Source organism: Mauremys mutica, chromosome 1, assembly GCF_020497125.1.
Source record: "Mauremys mutica isolate MM-2020 ecotype Southern chromosome 1, ASM2049712v1, whole genome shotgun sequence".
Lineage (NCBI taxonomy): Eukaryota > Metazoa > Chordata > Testudines > Geoemydidae > Mauremys > Mauremys mutica.
Window position 1 is genome coordinate 317,433,417 of NC_059072.1, and position 14,584 is coordinate 317,448,000.

The following is a 14,584-nucleotide window of genomic DNA, read 5'->3' on the forward strand; positions in this document are numbered from 1 at the left end:
TTTGCTGTTAATTACTGTTTCCCTCATGTTTTTTTTACAGAAGACTGGGGAAGGGGGTTGGTAATTGCATAGGACAGTCACCTTTACCAGGGTACAGACACGGGGGCAGGATCAGCAGCAGGTCACACACACAGTGCAGTCAGTAGGCACCCTGGTTGGTATGGGAGGTGGTTTGCAGGTTCTGTGTGGGTGTGGGGGTACGTGACTTTGTAGCGGGGGAGGGCGGTTACAGATCTTATGCAGCGGTCCTTGTCCTGGACCACAGAGCCACGCAGCAGAGGAATCTGTATCCGTCCTCCGCCACAAGGTCACATAGCCCCCGCACACAGAGTCCCAAAAAGGAGGGATGGCAAGCTCCGTTGAAACAACCAGTCCGGCACTGAGGACCGCTCTAGGAGCAGGAGCCTGTCATTCCTTGAGTTTAGAGGCGGTCTTTACATAACCGCACACCCTACCCAGCACAGTCTGCATCCCAGTTTCAACCCTTTAACGCAAAGTCATTAATAAAGAAACCTTTGTTAAGTAACAATGGAACATGTATTTTATTTTTACACGTGTGTTGGAAGTGGGGGAAACGGGGTATGTAACTGCAGAGGATAGTCAACAGTAACTGGGTAAAGAAATAGGGGCAGGTTCAGCTTCTCTGTAAAGAAACTGAACAGTCACAGGTCACGCTGCTCGCTGAGGAACCTAGGTTTCAAAGCCTCCCGGATGCACAGCGCTTCCCGCTGGGCTCTTCTAATCGCACGGGTGTCAGGCTGAGTGTAATCAGCAGCCAGGCGATTTGCCTCAACCTCCCATCCTGCCATAAAGGTCTCCCCCTTGCTCTCATAGAGATTGTGGAGCACACAGCAAGCTGCAATAACAATGGGGATATTGGTTTCGCTGAGATCCGAGGCAGTCAGTAAGCTTCGCCATCTCCCCTTGAGACTCCGAAAGCACACTCCACCACCATTCTGCACTTGCTCAGCCGGTAGTTGAAGAGTTCCTTGTCAGTGTCCAAGGCACCTGTATAGGGCTTCATGAGGCAGGGCATTAGCGGGGAGGCTGGGTCCCCGAGGATCACTATAGGCATCTGCACATCCCCAACAGTTATTTTGTGGTCTGGGAAGAAACTACCTTCCTGCAGGCGTCTAAACAGACCAGAGTTCCTGAAAACACGCGTGTCATGAACCTTGCCCGGCCACCCAACGTTGATGTTGGTAAAATGTCCCCTATGGTCCACCAGTGCTTGCAGCACCATTGAAAAGTAGCCCGATTTCTCAGCAGCTGACTGTGGAAGAGGTGGACGATAAGGTGCGAGGAGTTGACAACGGCCATAACTGCAGCGGGCTCCATGCTCGCAGTGCTGTGGTGTCCGTGCTGTCACTGACCAGAAAAGTGCGCGAACAGATTGCCCGCCGGCACTTTCAGGGAGGGAGGGAGGGCGGGAGTGACGGTTCAATGACGACAGTTACCCAAAACCACCCTCGACACATTTTTTCCCCCAGCAGGCATTGGGGGCTCTACCCAGCATTCCAATGGGCAGCGGGGACTGCGGGAACTGTGGGATAGCTGCCCACAGTGCACCGCTTCCAAAGTCGACGCTTGCCCCATTAGTGTGGACTCACAAAGTCGAATTACTGTCCTTAGTGTGGACACACAAATTCGACTTTGTAAGGTCGATTCCACAAATTCGACTTAAGTTAAATCGAACTACTCTTGTAGTGTAGACATACCCTAAGACAAGTAAAACACATCTGCTAAGAACTGCTGAAAAACCAGGCTATTTTAATTTAGATGCACACCTATAGGCACCACCATTTGAAAAAGTTGCCAATACTGTAGATTTACTGTAAGGAAAACACCTAATACCATGAGTTTTTTAATGTCTCTGTTTCTGGAATTATGAGATTATGAATGATTCTCAACTTTCATTAAAATAAGTAAGTTTCTAGCCTTCATAGTTGGAGAAAGATTGGAAAACAATCCCAAAGACTCAAAAACCAGAAAGTAAATAATAAAAACCCTCAGGGTTTTTTTTTTTTAATCTAATCACATGATTTTTAAGCCAATCTCATGCTTTTGGAGAGACTGACTCATGGGTTTGTTGTTTTTTTTTTTAAACACTTAGGACTGACAATACTGGATTGCTTTTATGTAATTCCACCTCTCTTTGTAATAAAACTACAAAATGAAACAAACAGTTAAAAATATAAAAAGCACGGGAACACTTTCCTTCATCCCCCTCTCTCAAAACAAACTGGAAAATGGGTAAATACAGCTGTTGCTACATGGATAACAGGAAAAGGAAAATGTTTGGGGACTAAAACAATATAATTACATCCAGATCTGTTGCATTTAAATCTCAGATCATAGCCACTCTGAAAGCAGCTCATAATAATTTCTCACTATCAGTCTTCTACAGACTGTTGTAAAAAAATAGCCTTAGAGCACAAGGTGTGTCTGTTTTGTAGAATGTATTTTGGCTTTTGTGGCAAGTGTGATTTTAAAATCTCTTTTCTAGCCATCTGATTTTTGGAATATATGGCAATATGTAATTTAAAGTACTGTATTATTTTTCTCCAGTTTTTCAGCCCTCAACATGCGATTTACATCTGATTAGCAATGTTTACACTCATGGTGCAGTTTATACGAAAAAAAGAAAAATCCTTGTCAAGAAAATACAGGCTACCCTGACTACACGTTTGATACAGCAAGTCTACAAAAACACAACCGAAGGAAAATAAAATACCACACCTACTATACAACTTTTCAGACCTCTCTCGTTTTCAGTATGGAAATTTGACTATATTGTAAACAAACTACTTTGGCAATCATTTAAAGCTGTACGAGTTATAATCAAATATACAAGAAATGTTTCAAATTAAACTTTGTACAATTTACTCAAAGAAAATTGTTACAACCAAGTTATAAATCTCAGAAAATAGAAGCTTTAAATGGAAACATTAAACAGACCTGCAGCAATACAGCAATGTGAACCAGAAGTACTTTCAAATAATTTTAAGTTGGGCCTTCTCAAAGGTGCTGGAACTAAGGGTGCTGCTGCACCCCCTGGCTTGAAGTGGTTTCCATTACATACAGAGTTCACAGTCTAGTTCAATGGGCCTCAGTACCCCACTATACAAACTGTTCCAACATCTCTGGGTCTTATCTACACTTAACAGCCACACTGGTACAGGAAAAGCACTTTTTAAAAAAAATAGGTGGTACAAAATTATTCCCATTCAGTGAATAAAAAGCTGTACCAGCAAAAGTACTCTTTGACCAATGTAACTGCATCTACACTAGGATTTTTGCCAGCAGAGCTATGTCATACCCAAAAAATTACCCCTCCCAACCGAAATAATTATGCCAGCAAAACTTTGAAGTGTAGACCTGGTCTTACTGGTTTTAGGAGATGGTAGTTTTCCTCTTCCCCCCTCAACTTTTTTCCTACCAGAATTAAACAAGTCACTTTTTGGAACATGCAGGGTTACATTGCAGGATGCGGGTCAGACACAGGAAAGCTGGGTTGGGAGGCAACAGAACAGGCTGGACACTGACATGAGTCACAGTTCTGGCTTAGATCCCTCTTGTGGAGAGTTGGGTATTACAATGGAGTTGGGATAGTTATTCTTCTCTTACAAGTTTGTAATCTATTATCAGTTACGTGCTAGTGTGCTCAGCACCGTACAAGACACAAATAAAGAGCCTCTACTAGACATTTATACCATTGTGAGTACAGACAAAAGCATCAACTCCAAATCAAAACTACAAACAGTTCAGGTAACTCATAACACATTAAGGCAAGAAATTTGGGTGCCTACATTCGGGATCCTAAGACCAAGTTTACACAGTGGCCGATTTTCACGGGTACTGAGCACTGACAAATCCCACTGAAGTTAGAATACGAGGTGCTCAAGGCCTTTGAAAATTAAACCACTAGTACTTAAGTGCCTGAATGTGGATTTGAGACTAACTTTAGGCACTCGGCTTTCACAATTTTGGCCTCAGTTAATTTCCAAAGGCAATTGCAACCTAAGTTTTGAGAAGAGACAAACCAATTTAACAAATCATTGAGTAGGTGCTTCTCCCTCTGTACTTGAAAGAATCATGTAATTTTTGCATGGTTAGTTTCCTTCCCCAGAAACAGGATCATAGAGATTCCTACATGCAAAGTGCAGAAAGTTTGGGAGCAGATTCAAACTGGGAGGCCACTGGGACATAGGAAGGGAGGGAGAAATGTTAGACACCAGGAATGAGGAACTCAAAGTACCATTCAAAGTCCGCTAAAATCCATAACTGCCCTGCTTATCTTTGTATGCAGTGTTGTTAGACATTAACATTCATGGACTGCACAGAGACACTGGATGTATTGTTTATTACAACGATCTGTAACCCACTAATCCCTTATTCTTTGTCCTATGACTGCAGAGGTGTTAACGGATCACTCCACCTTGAATCAGCAAAGAATCCTGTGGCACCTTATAGACTAACAGAAGTTTTGCAGCATGAGCTTTCGTGGGTGAATACCCACTTCTTCTGATACTCCACCTTGAATGGCCCCTTTAGAATATGTGCTAACTACCTATGCTAAACAATTTGTTCCACCTTGTATTTAACTGTGACCCTGAGAGTACCTTTCCCAGACCCAAAGAGCTCTGTGTGGCTCAAAAGCCTCTCTCTAACCAACAGAAGTTGGTCCAATAAGAGATATTAGCTCCCCTAACTTGTCCTTCTGTATCTTTGAACACTCAAAAAAACAGGGGTTCTGTTGGTTTTGGTTTCTCATTTGTAGAACTTTATTTTTTTCTTCATCTTTATGATAAGAGTTTGCTTTGGACTTGACATACCTAATGCAATTTTTCTGTTTCCAAACCTTCCAAGTCCAGCTCATTTAGAGGTCCCTCATTTCAGCCTAATTGTAAAGGCAGTTTTGGTTTAAGTATCATTTTCTTTTAGTGAAAAAAAAGTTTGTTTTGTTTCAATGGGCCATTTGACAGATCTGCTGGCCCTACCCAAAACCACCGCTCTTACTTGTACATTCAAATCCCAGTGACTGTCTATCACTATTTTACAGAGATTTCCAAAAAACTACATGGCCACCTTCCCCCACTCCTCCCAGTGGGAGAGATCATGGTGCTCTCATTGGGTTGCACTGTGCCCTTTATCCCAGGGTTTAGAGCCAGGACCACCTTTCCTCCCCGGGCTGCGGCTCTTTTAATTTTCCTCGAGGGAATTCTGCATCAAAATATTAAAAATTCTGTGCCAAAAAGACTAAAAATTCTCCACCTAGTATTTTAAAATTCTGCATATTTTATTTGTCAATAAATAAATGTGAAGGCTCCGGCCAGGGCCGGATTATGACATTCTGAGGCCCTAAGATATGTCAAGTGTAAAGAGGCCCCATACCATAAAAAAAACCCACCACCACAGAAAGGACATTGAATATATAAAGACGAAAGCTTTATATTTGCATATATACAAAGGCAAAGTTGTAAAAATAGAATAATCTAACTAAAACAAATGTCTTGCAATATGCCTGTTTGCGTTATAAAATAGTTTCAAATTAACATTTTCATCTGATTTCTTAATTAGTAGATATGAAAACTTATATCTACAGCAACACAAAAGCAGTTAAAGTTACACAGACCGGCTTTCTTAATGGAAGCAGTACAACCTCCAATATGTCTGTCTGCACATCACATTAATTTTAACATTGAAATTTAAAACATTTTCTTTTGTGATTTTTGGAGAGCAAAATCATGGATGATGTCCTCAAATGATAAGCTACGGAGTTTGTCACTTTCGATGCACAGAATATTTAGGGCAGATTGCCTAGAAAATGCTGCAAGAAAAGCTGATCTCTCTCTTTGTGTTCGCTTCTCTTATCCTCAGTCTCTCTCAGGAGGACTAATTAATCTCAAGTAAACACCTTGGGCACACAGAGTGACAACAAGCTATATGTGTGAAAGAGAAAAATTTTTTACCAGGTAGTCTCTAGACAGGCATTGAAAATGTGAGAAAAACTAGCCTATATTTAAGCAAATATAATGAATATTATAGGCCTCAATAGCCTATAAATCAGGGGCTCTCAAACTGGGGGGTCAGGACCTCTCAGGGGGGGTCACAGGGTTCTTACATGGGGAGTCATGAGTTGTCAGCCTCCACCTCAAACCCCACTTTGCCTCCAGCATTTATAATGGTGTTAAAGATATTTTAACAAGTGTTTTTAGTTTAAGGGGGGGGGGGTGTCACACTCAGAGGCTTGCTATGTGAAAGGGGTCACCAGTACAAAAGTTTGAGAACTACCGCTATAAATCATACAGTAACTCCACACTTAACATCCTCCTGGTTAATGTTATTTCACTATTAGGTAGCAGACCTATTAGAGAACATTCTCCTTTAAAGTTCTGCAATGTTCCTGTAGAACATTATTTGGCTCCCCCAACTCCGTCCACCCAGTGCTCCTGCCGGGGACTGGGTCGGGGCACGGGGGCAAGATCCCCATGCCCCTACCCCAATCCCCAGCAGCAGCCCTGGGCAGGTGGAATGGGGCAAGCCCCCGGGCCCCGACGCCGCTCCCCGGCTGGAATGCTCAGCAGGCGGAGCAGGGCAAGCACCCATGCCCTGACCCTGTTACACACCTGTCTCAACCAAGCTTCACAATCATCATTGGTGAGTACAGTATTCAATTGTTTAAAATTATTTAAAAAAACAACAACAAAACTTATGCTGTATATGTATAGAATGTTTTTTGCCTGGCAAAAAAATTTCCCCTGGCACCTAACCCCCACCCCCACTTACAATAATTCTTATGGGGATATTGAATTTGCTTCACATTGTTTCACTTAAAGTTGCATTTTTCAAGAACATAACTAGGATGTTAAGTGAGGAGTTACTGTATATGCACATAGTTTGAAATAACTTGCTCACCAAGTACTCAGAATATTTTGATATATATATGTAAATCTTGCTTCACTTCTCTCAAAACCCTTTATTTATCCTTTTGTCAGCACTCTCTGGTATTTATTGTGAAGGTTCCCAAAACTGCAGGAGGGAAGCTAACACAAATGTATCCTCCTCAAGATCCACTTGACCCAAGTCCATAAGATGATCAGCTGCAAACTCAATCATGTGATGCATAGATTGCTCATGAAGCAGAAAACGGCATGCACACTAAAATACATTACTCTGACCTCACATTTTTCCCGATTTCATCAGCAGTGATATTTATTTAAATAAGTTACGAAGGCATGGTCGGAATTTTACCAGCAGTATCTGGCCAACAAAACACTACCCTAGAAAACTGATAGCAGACTTACTCCTAGAAATACTAATTTTACAAGTGCAATTATTGGTGGGGTTTTCAGGCCTGTCCCTATCAATAATGAACAATTAGTGAAAGGTAAGGGTAGGGTAAGGGTATTTGTGTAACCAGATGTGTATATTTTTGTCATATTTGAACAGAAGTGTCTATATTTAAAGAGAATCTTCTTTTCCCCATATCTCCTTTATTTATCAGTCAGTTTTTTCTTTTTTAGAAGCCCCTCATATTGTGAGGCCCTGAGCTGTAACTTACTTAGGCTTTGGCTACACTTGTATTTCAAAGCGCTGCCGTGGCAGCGCTTTGAAGCGCTAAGTGTAGTCAAAGCGCCAGCGCTGGGAGAAAGCTCTCCCAGCGCTGTCCGTACTCCACCTCCCTGTGGGGAATAACGGACAGCACTGGGAGCGCGGCTCCCAGCGCTGGGGCTTTGACTACACTGGCGCTTTGTAGTGCCGCAATTTGCAGCGCTGCAGAGGGTGTGTTTTCACACCCTGCTGCAGCGCTGCAAATTTGTAAGTGTAGCCAAGCCCTTAGGTTATGCCTTAATCCGACCCTGGCTCCAGCATGGCAGCAGGGAGCACAAGCCACTGGGTGCACAGAGGTGGAAGATCACCCTGCAGCACCGCTGGGACACACACTCGGTGATGAGGCTACACCAGACCCTGACACAGTGCAAGGGTCTGGACTGCCCCAGAAACACCCTGGGGCCCTGCCTCTCCATGCCAGGTGCACCAAAATAGTAATCGAGCAGGACAGAGTCTCACACGCCCAGCCCTGGTCCCTGATCCAGGTGTGGAAAAAAGCAGGCTCATCCTGGTGGGATCTGAGTGTGGAGGGGCTTAGCATGGTGGGATCCTGGTGTGGGAGGATCTGGATGCAGACAGCTTGGTGAGGGGCCCAGGTGCACGGGGGATCGGGATGCACAGGGGCTATTGCAGGGTTCAATGTGCAGGGGAATGGGACTTTGCAGGGGGGGTCCAGGCGATCTTGGTTGGGGCTCAGCAGGGGGGTGGGTCTGGATGTGGGGGATGAGGCTTGGTTGTGCGGGGGGGGGGGGGTTTGAGCACTGGAGTAGTGGGGCTTAGTGGGTCCGAGTGCAGCTGGTTGGGGTTCAGTGGGGGGGGGGGTCAGGGTGTTCCAGGTGCAGGGGGTGTAGGGCTCCTTGGGGCACAGATGCTGGAACTAGGGGTGCTGTCGCAGCCCCTGGCTTGAAGAGGTTTCCATTATATACAGCGTTTACAGTTTGGTTCAATGGCTCTCAGCACCCCCACTATACAAACTGGTCCAGCACTTTCATCCAGGTGGGGGTTTGAGTGTGGGGCAGCTCAGCAGGGGATGTTCTGGGTGCTGGGGACTCTGGATGCAGGGGTTGGGGCTCTGCAGGGTGGGGGTTTGGGTGCAGCAGGAGGGTTCAGCATGCAGAGGGGTTGGACGGATGGGTGAGCAACTCCCCATACGGTGACCCCTTCATGCATGGCTGAGTAGTGATGGGGGCACAAAGCGGGGGGCAGGGGGAATATGCAGAGCTTCCTGCAGCTGGATGAGGTTTCTGGGGGGTGGGTCTGACCCAGCTGCTACTTGCAGGAGAAGAGGAAGGCCCATTCTTCCCCCACTTCCCCAGGACTAGCAGCTGAACCCGGTGCAGGGTAGGTGCTATTGGTTGGGGCATTCCCAGCCCCATGCTCATTTACCTCTCTGCCAGCTACTCCAGGCCCCCGAAACTATGCATCTGCGCTGCTGGGGAGAGGTTGTGACTGATCTTGCAGCTTCCCTTTGTTTCCCCACCATTTCTCTGCAGGGGACATGAATTCTGCGTGCGTGCAATGGCGCAGAATTCCCACAGGAGTAGAATTTACACTCGCCTTATGCCCTTTGTCCCCTGTCCTCCCTGCACTCTGAAGCTGCGGTGCTGGATGTGCTCTACATGCCCAGAGGGTACGAAGAGAAATTTAAAAGGCTGGGACTGTTCAACTTGGGAAAGAGACAACATGATAGAGGTCTACAAAATCTTTACTGGTGTGGAGAAAGTGAATAAGGAAGTGCTATTTACTCCTTCACATAACACAAGAACTAGCTCACCCAATGAAATTAATAGGCAGCACGTTTAAAAACAAACAAAAGGAAGTATTTCTTCACACCACACAGCCAATGTGTGGAACTTGTTGCCAGGGGATTTTGTGAAGGTCAAAATTATAACTGGATTAAGAAAAGAATTAGATAAATTCATGGAAGTAGATCCATCAATGGCTATATCCAAGCTAGTGAGGGATGCAAGCCCCTGCTCTGGATAGCCCTAGCCTCTGCCTGCCAGAACCTGGGACTAGAGCCAGGGGAGGGATCACTGTCCGCCTGCTCTGTTCATTCCCTTTGGAGCACCTGACACTGGCCGCTGCGGGAAGACAGGACACTGGGCTACACGGACCATTCGTTTGCCCTGGTAGGGCCGTTCTTACAGTACAGGCAGCACCCACACCTGTCCCCTAATGTCCCACCATTGCACGGGGCAGGGGAAGGGCCCCAGGGAGGTGAAGTCTGGGGCAGGGAGTCTCCCTGGTAGGGTCCCCGGCCCCGCGAGGGAAGGCTGGCGGGGCCCCCAACGGGAGACGTGGGGGCGCTGCAGAGGGAGGCTCCCGGCGCGGGCGGGGCTCGGTACCTCTGGAAGTGGCCGGTGAGGCGGCAGTGGCGCTGCCCGTCGCGGTGCAGGGCGCCGTCGCTGAGCACGGTGAAGCCGCCGGCGGGCCGGTGGCGCGGCGGGCGGAGCACGGCCAGCTGGTCCCCGCGCAGCTGGAAGCAGTCGGGCTGCAGCAGCAGCAGCTGGCGCAGCGGCAGCAGGGCCAGCTCACAGCCGCAGGTCCGCGGGCCGCGCAGCTCCCCCGAGGGGCTCGGGCTGGGCTTGGCCATGGAGAGGACGCGGCAGCCCCCGAGACGGGAAATTGGCCGGGGCTCGGTGCGGACGGCGAACCTGGAACCCAGAGTGCTGCCGCCCCGAGCTGCTCCCGCTGGATATATCCCCCTGCAGGCTCCGCCTCCGGCCGGAACAACAGCCAGCAACCTGGCGCAAGCCTCCGCCGCCGCCAAGTGCCGCTTTCTGCCGCAGCGCCCCGCCTGGCGCCACAATCCAGCCTGCCTGCGCCACAATGACAAACAACCCACCCCCTCGCTCGCCCTATGCACTTCCCCATCGCCCCCACCGGGGCCCTGCCCCTACACTCTCCATTGCCCTCCGCTCTGCCCTGCTCCTCACACCCGCCTCACCCCTCTCGGCAGCAGCGCTCGGCCCCTCACATGCTCTCCAGCCGGGCCCTGGTGCGAGAATAGGTTCCCCCCCCCTCCCCGCCGCTTCATGAGTCTGAAATCTAACATTTTGCTTCCCTTTCCCATCGTGGAAAATCAGAACATATACCCCGCTTATTGATGAACAAGATGTAGCTCATCGACACACAGACATGGTCTGTTTACACAAAAAGAACAGGAGCACTTGTGGCACTTTAGAGACTAATACATTTATTTGAGCATAAGCTTTTGTGGGCTACAGCCCACTTCTTGCATCTGAAGAAGTGGGCTGTAGCCCAGGACAGCCCACAAAAGCTTACGCTCAAATAAATTTGTTAGTCTCTAAGGTGCCACAAGTACTTCTGTTCTTTTTGCAGCTACAGACTATAACACAGCTGCTACTCTGAACTCTGTTTACACATTTATATAGAACACTGTTTTACGGTGCAGGAGCCTTGCAGAAGTTACCTCACATTGGTCATTCTGTCCCAAGTGAGATAATCTCCAAAATGTTGTATGTGATATCATAAGGCAAAGCGCCCATATTGAAAACCTAACAGTTTTCCAGCAAAATTTTATCTAATTGAAAGTGTGCACAAGACACTTCACATATTACTAATAAATACATATATAATGTCAACATAAAACATCTGTAACTCAGCTTTTGGATGCCAAACTTTAAAATAAGTAGCAGGGCACATCCAGAGCGCGCATGTAGTTAGTCAAAAAGTCCAAGGTTTTCAGTCACCAGTGTATGACTCTAGTTTCAAGTTAGTACAACACTACTGGAACTAAATGAATGGAGTTACAGAGCTACAAAAGGGGAGTAATTCAATGGGGTTCAAGAACCCACAATTTTGCCAGTGAAAAAACTTGCAATCTGAGCACAAAAAGCATTTGCTTTGCATTCACCAATCGTGGCTGGGCATCAAATGCAAACAAGTGTTGTTACAAACATTCAGACCACTTTTGAAAATGTGGTCTCTGTGTCACAGAAACCAAACAAATGTGGTCTCTGTGTCACAGAAACCAAACAAAGGATCCATACTGCCATGCAATTAAAAACAAACTACATCCTCAGTGCTTTTTGGAGATAATGATAACTAGTCCATTTTGTATTACTAAGTCAGGACCTTAAGCTATGTCTACTACCATACCATAGAAATGTTAGGTTTCAGAGTAGATAAAAAGCCAGCCCTGACCAACATCTATAGCATCTTCTATGTACCTATAAGGGCACATCTACATTGTGTTTTGAAAACCATCGCAGCGAGTCTCAGAGCTTGGGTCTACAGACTCAGGCTCATGAAACTCGTGCTATGGTGCTAAAAATACCTGTGTAGACATTAGGGTTGGGCTAGCACTCAGGCTATGAAGCCTGGGAGATGGGGGGGTTCAGAGCCCCAGTACCAGCCTGAACAACTGCACAGCTGTTTTTAGTACTGTTGCATTAGGCCTGGACTCTGTGACTTGCTAACACAGGTTTAAAATGCAGTGTAGACATACTGTTAGATACACACACATTTCAGAAAGGGTTTGAATCTACTCCATATGGGGCCAAATTTAGTGGTATGTGCCAGCTATTTTTGAGCCACTCCATAAACCCAATTTAACTTGGAGATCAGACCCCAGGTTTACAATGGTTTTCCATTGTCATGATGTTGCATAGGAGCTAGTGTGTACAAGGGAATCTAGCCTAGTTAGGAGAAAAGCATTCGAACTGAGTAAAACGAGATTAACTCTCATCAGGGGCTGCTTCCCATCTGCTCCTAGCAACTCTCCCTCCATCCCCTGAGGCTGGGCACCCCTGCCTCCTGCAACCTTTCCTCTGGAACAGCTTAGCTGAACCATAATGGGACCTGTGCACCGCCTGTGAAACCTTCCCGCACTCCCCAGCCCGCACTCCTGTCTGGCCCTCTGCAATCCCCGGTGTGCCCCTACACCCTTCCACTTGAACTCCTCACTGTTGAAGTGGTAACTTCACTGCGCTAAGTCAACAGCTGACGCTCTCCCGTCTACTCCGCTTGTGCTTCTCGTTCTGGTGGAGTACCGGAGTCGAGGGAGAGGGCTCAGTCAGTGGTCGATTTATCGCATGTAGATGCGATAAATTGACCCCCGCTGGATTGATCGCTGCCCGTCGATCTGGCGGGTAGTGTAGACAAGCTCTAAGTGTATAATCTCATGTACAGCAGAACCTCAGAGTTATGAACACCAGAGTTACAAACTGACCAGTCAACTACACACCTCGTTTGGAACCAGAAGTACACAGTCAAACAAGCAGCGGCACAAACAAACAAACAAAAGTTAATATATTACAGTCCTGTGTTAAACATAATCTTTTAAAAAAATAAAGGGCAAGCAGGATTTTTCCTCTGCATAATAAAGTTTCAAAGCTGTATTAAGTCAATGTTCGGTTGTAAACTTTTGAAAGAACCACCATGACATTTTTTCAGAGTTATGGATATTTCTGAGATATGAACAACCTCCATTCCCGAGGTGTTTGCAACTCTGAGGTTCTACTGTAGGGTGACCATATTTCCCTGTGCTAAATACAGGACACCTGGTAAAATTACTCATATTCAAGCGAGTTCAGTGGCAATCAATCAGAACTATGCAGTACAAATGTTCAAATTAACATCAAGCTGACTGAGCCCTTGTTAAAAAGAAATACTGTGTACTTGGATTCTTTTTATTTACCTTCTTATCTTTAAGGCTTTAGGGTTCACACGGGGAGAGGTGACACACACACACTTCCGTACACCTCTCTCACACACTGGGGGTGACCGACCGACCTGACCCTCCCTGCCCAGCGCTCTCTACCCTCCATGCCTGGCTGGGCCCCCAAGATGGACCCACCTCTTCTGGTACCTGGCGCCACATCTTCCTGAGGCAACACGTGGGGTGGGCATGCAGGGTCACATGCCCCCCTCCCCAGATTTCTGGCAGGATTCACACCAGAATGTTGCCAGCAGCAGCCTTTCCAAACTGTGTGTGAGGGAAGGGATGGGAGCTGCTTCCAGATGCAGGGGAGGAGGGGGGGGGGATGACCCCTGGCCTGTGTCTTTGCAGAGCTCATCTCTTCCTTGCCCCCCCCTCTCCCCCAGTGGCTGGAAGGAAGGAGCCTGCTGGCCAGACTGTTGGTGAGCTGAGCACTTCGACCAGGGGCTGGTTCTCCGCACAGTGCTGGGAGTGGGATGCAGCCTGCTGGGATGGATATGGGGGAGCAGCCGGGTGTGAAGGGGTAAAGCAGGGAGAGGACAGCAAGAGGGGGAGCATGTAAAGGGCCAATGGGTGGGCAGCAGAGGCTACACATAACCGGCCGCTGCCTGGCGCCTGCCCACACTCACTGGCCGCTGGAGCTTGCAGTGCGCAGCCAGTGCTGGCCAGAAACGGGACAGGGGGTGAGACCCTGCTGACTGAGAGCCAACATGCAGCAGGGGCTACACTGATGGACCAGCAGGGGGAGCGCTGCAACTTTCCCCCTCACCAGCCTTGCACACCCACCCCCATGATCGGCCACTGGACCATCCCACTCACCACTGGCGGGCAAGCGGCTCGTGAGCTGGGATCCGGCCAGCAGCAGGACCCGGGGGCACCTGCAGGAGGGCTTAAATATGGGACTGTCCCTTTAAAAACAGGACCACTGGTCCCCCTATTCTATTGTATTTTCTAATCTGAGTTAGATTACATGGGACACAGACTGCCCTAATAACGCTAGTGATGATCTCCTCTTTGCCGTGGACAGAGGACAAACCTTCATGCTCATATCTCTCTGTGGCATTTGACACTACGCAAAGTTGAATCAGAGAAGCTTCTTTGGCTCCCATGAAGAAGAGGAGCATGCTTCAGAGCCTCTGTTTTCACAACATCCATACTTCTGCTTTTTGGACATTTCCTTTATTCCTGGTTTGCTCCCTTCCATGCCATATTGTACATAGGAACTCTTGTGCTTACCTTGACAATCTTAACGAGACACTTGTCTGCTAGCCTGAGATCTGTTTT

General features: G+C 47.3%; 1 protein-coding gene across 1 annotated transcript in view; it reads right to left on the reverse strand.

The window, feature by feature from the left end:
• The window catches only part of MEDAG (mesenteric estrogen dependent adipogenesis), a 29,086-nt gene extending 18,723 nt beyond the window's left edge, over positions 1-10,363 (reverse strand). The window contains exon 1 of the mRNA XM_045016540.1: positions 9,963-10,363. Coding sequence (XP_044872475.1) covers positions 9,963-10,210 — 248 coding nt within the window. The 5' untranslated portion in view covers positions 10,211-10,363. The remainder of the gene's footprint in view (positions 1-9,962) is intronic.
• Between the last annotated feature and the right edge of the window lie 4,221 nt (positions 10,364-14,584).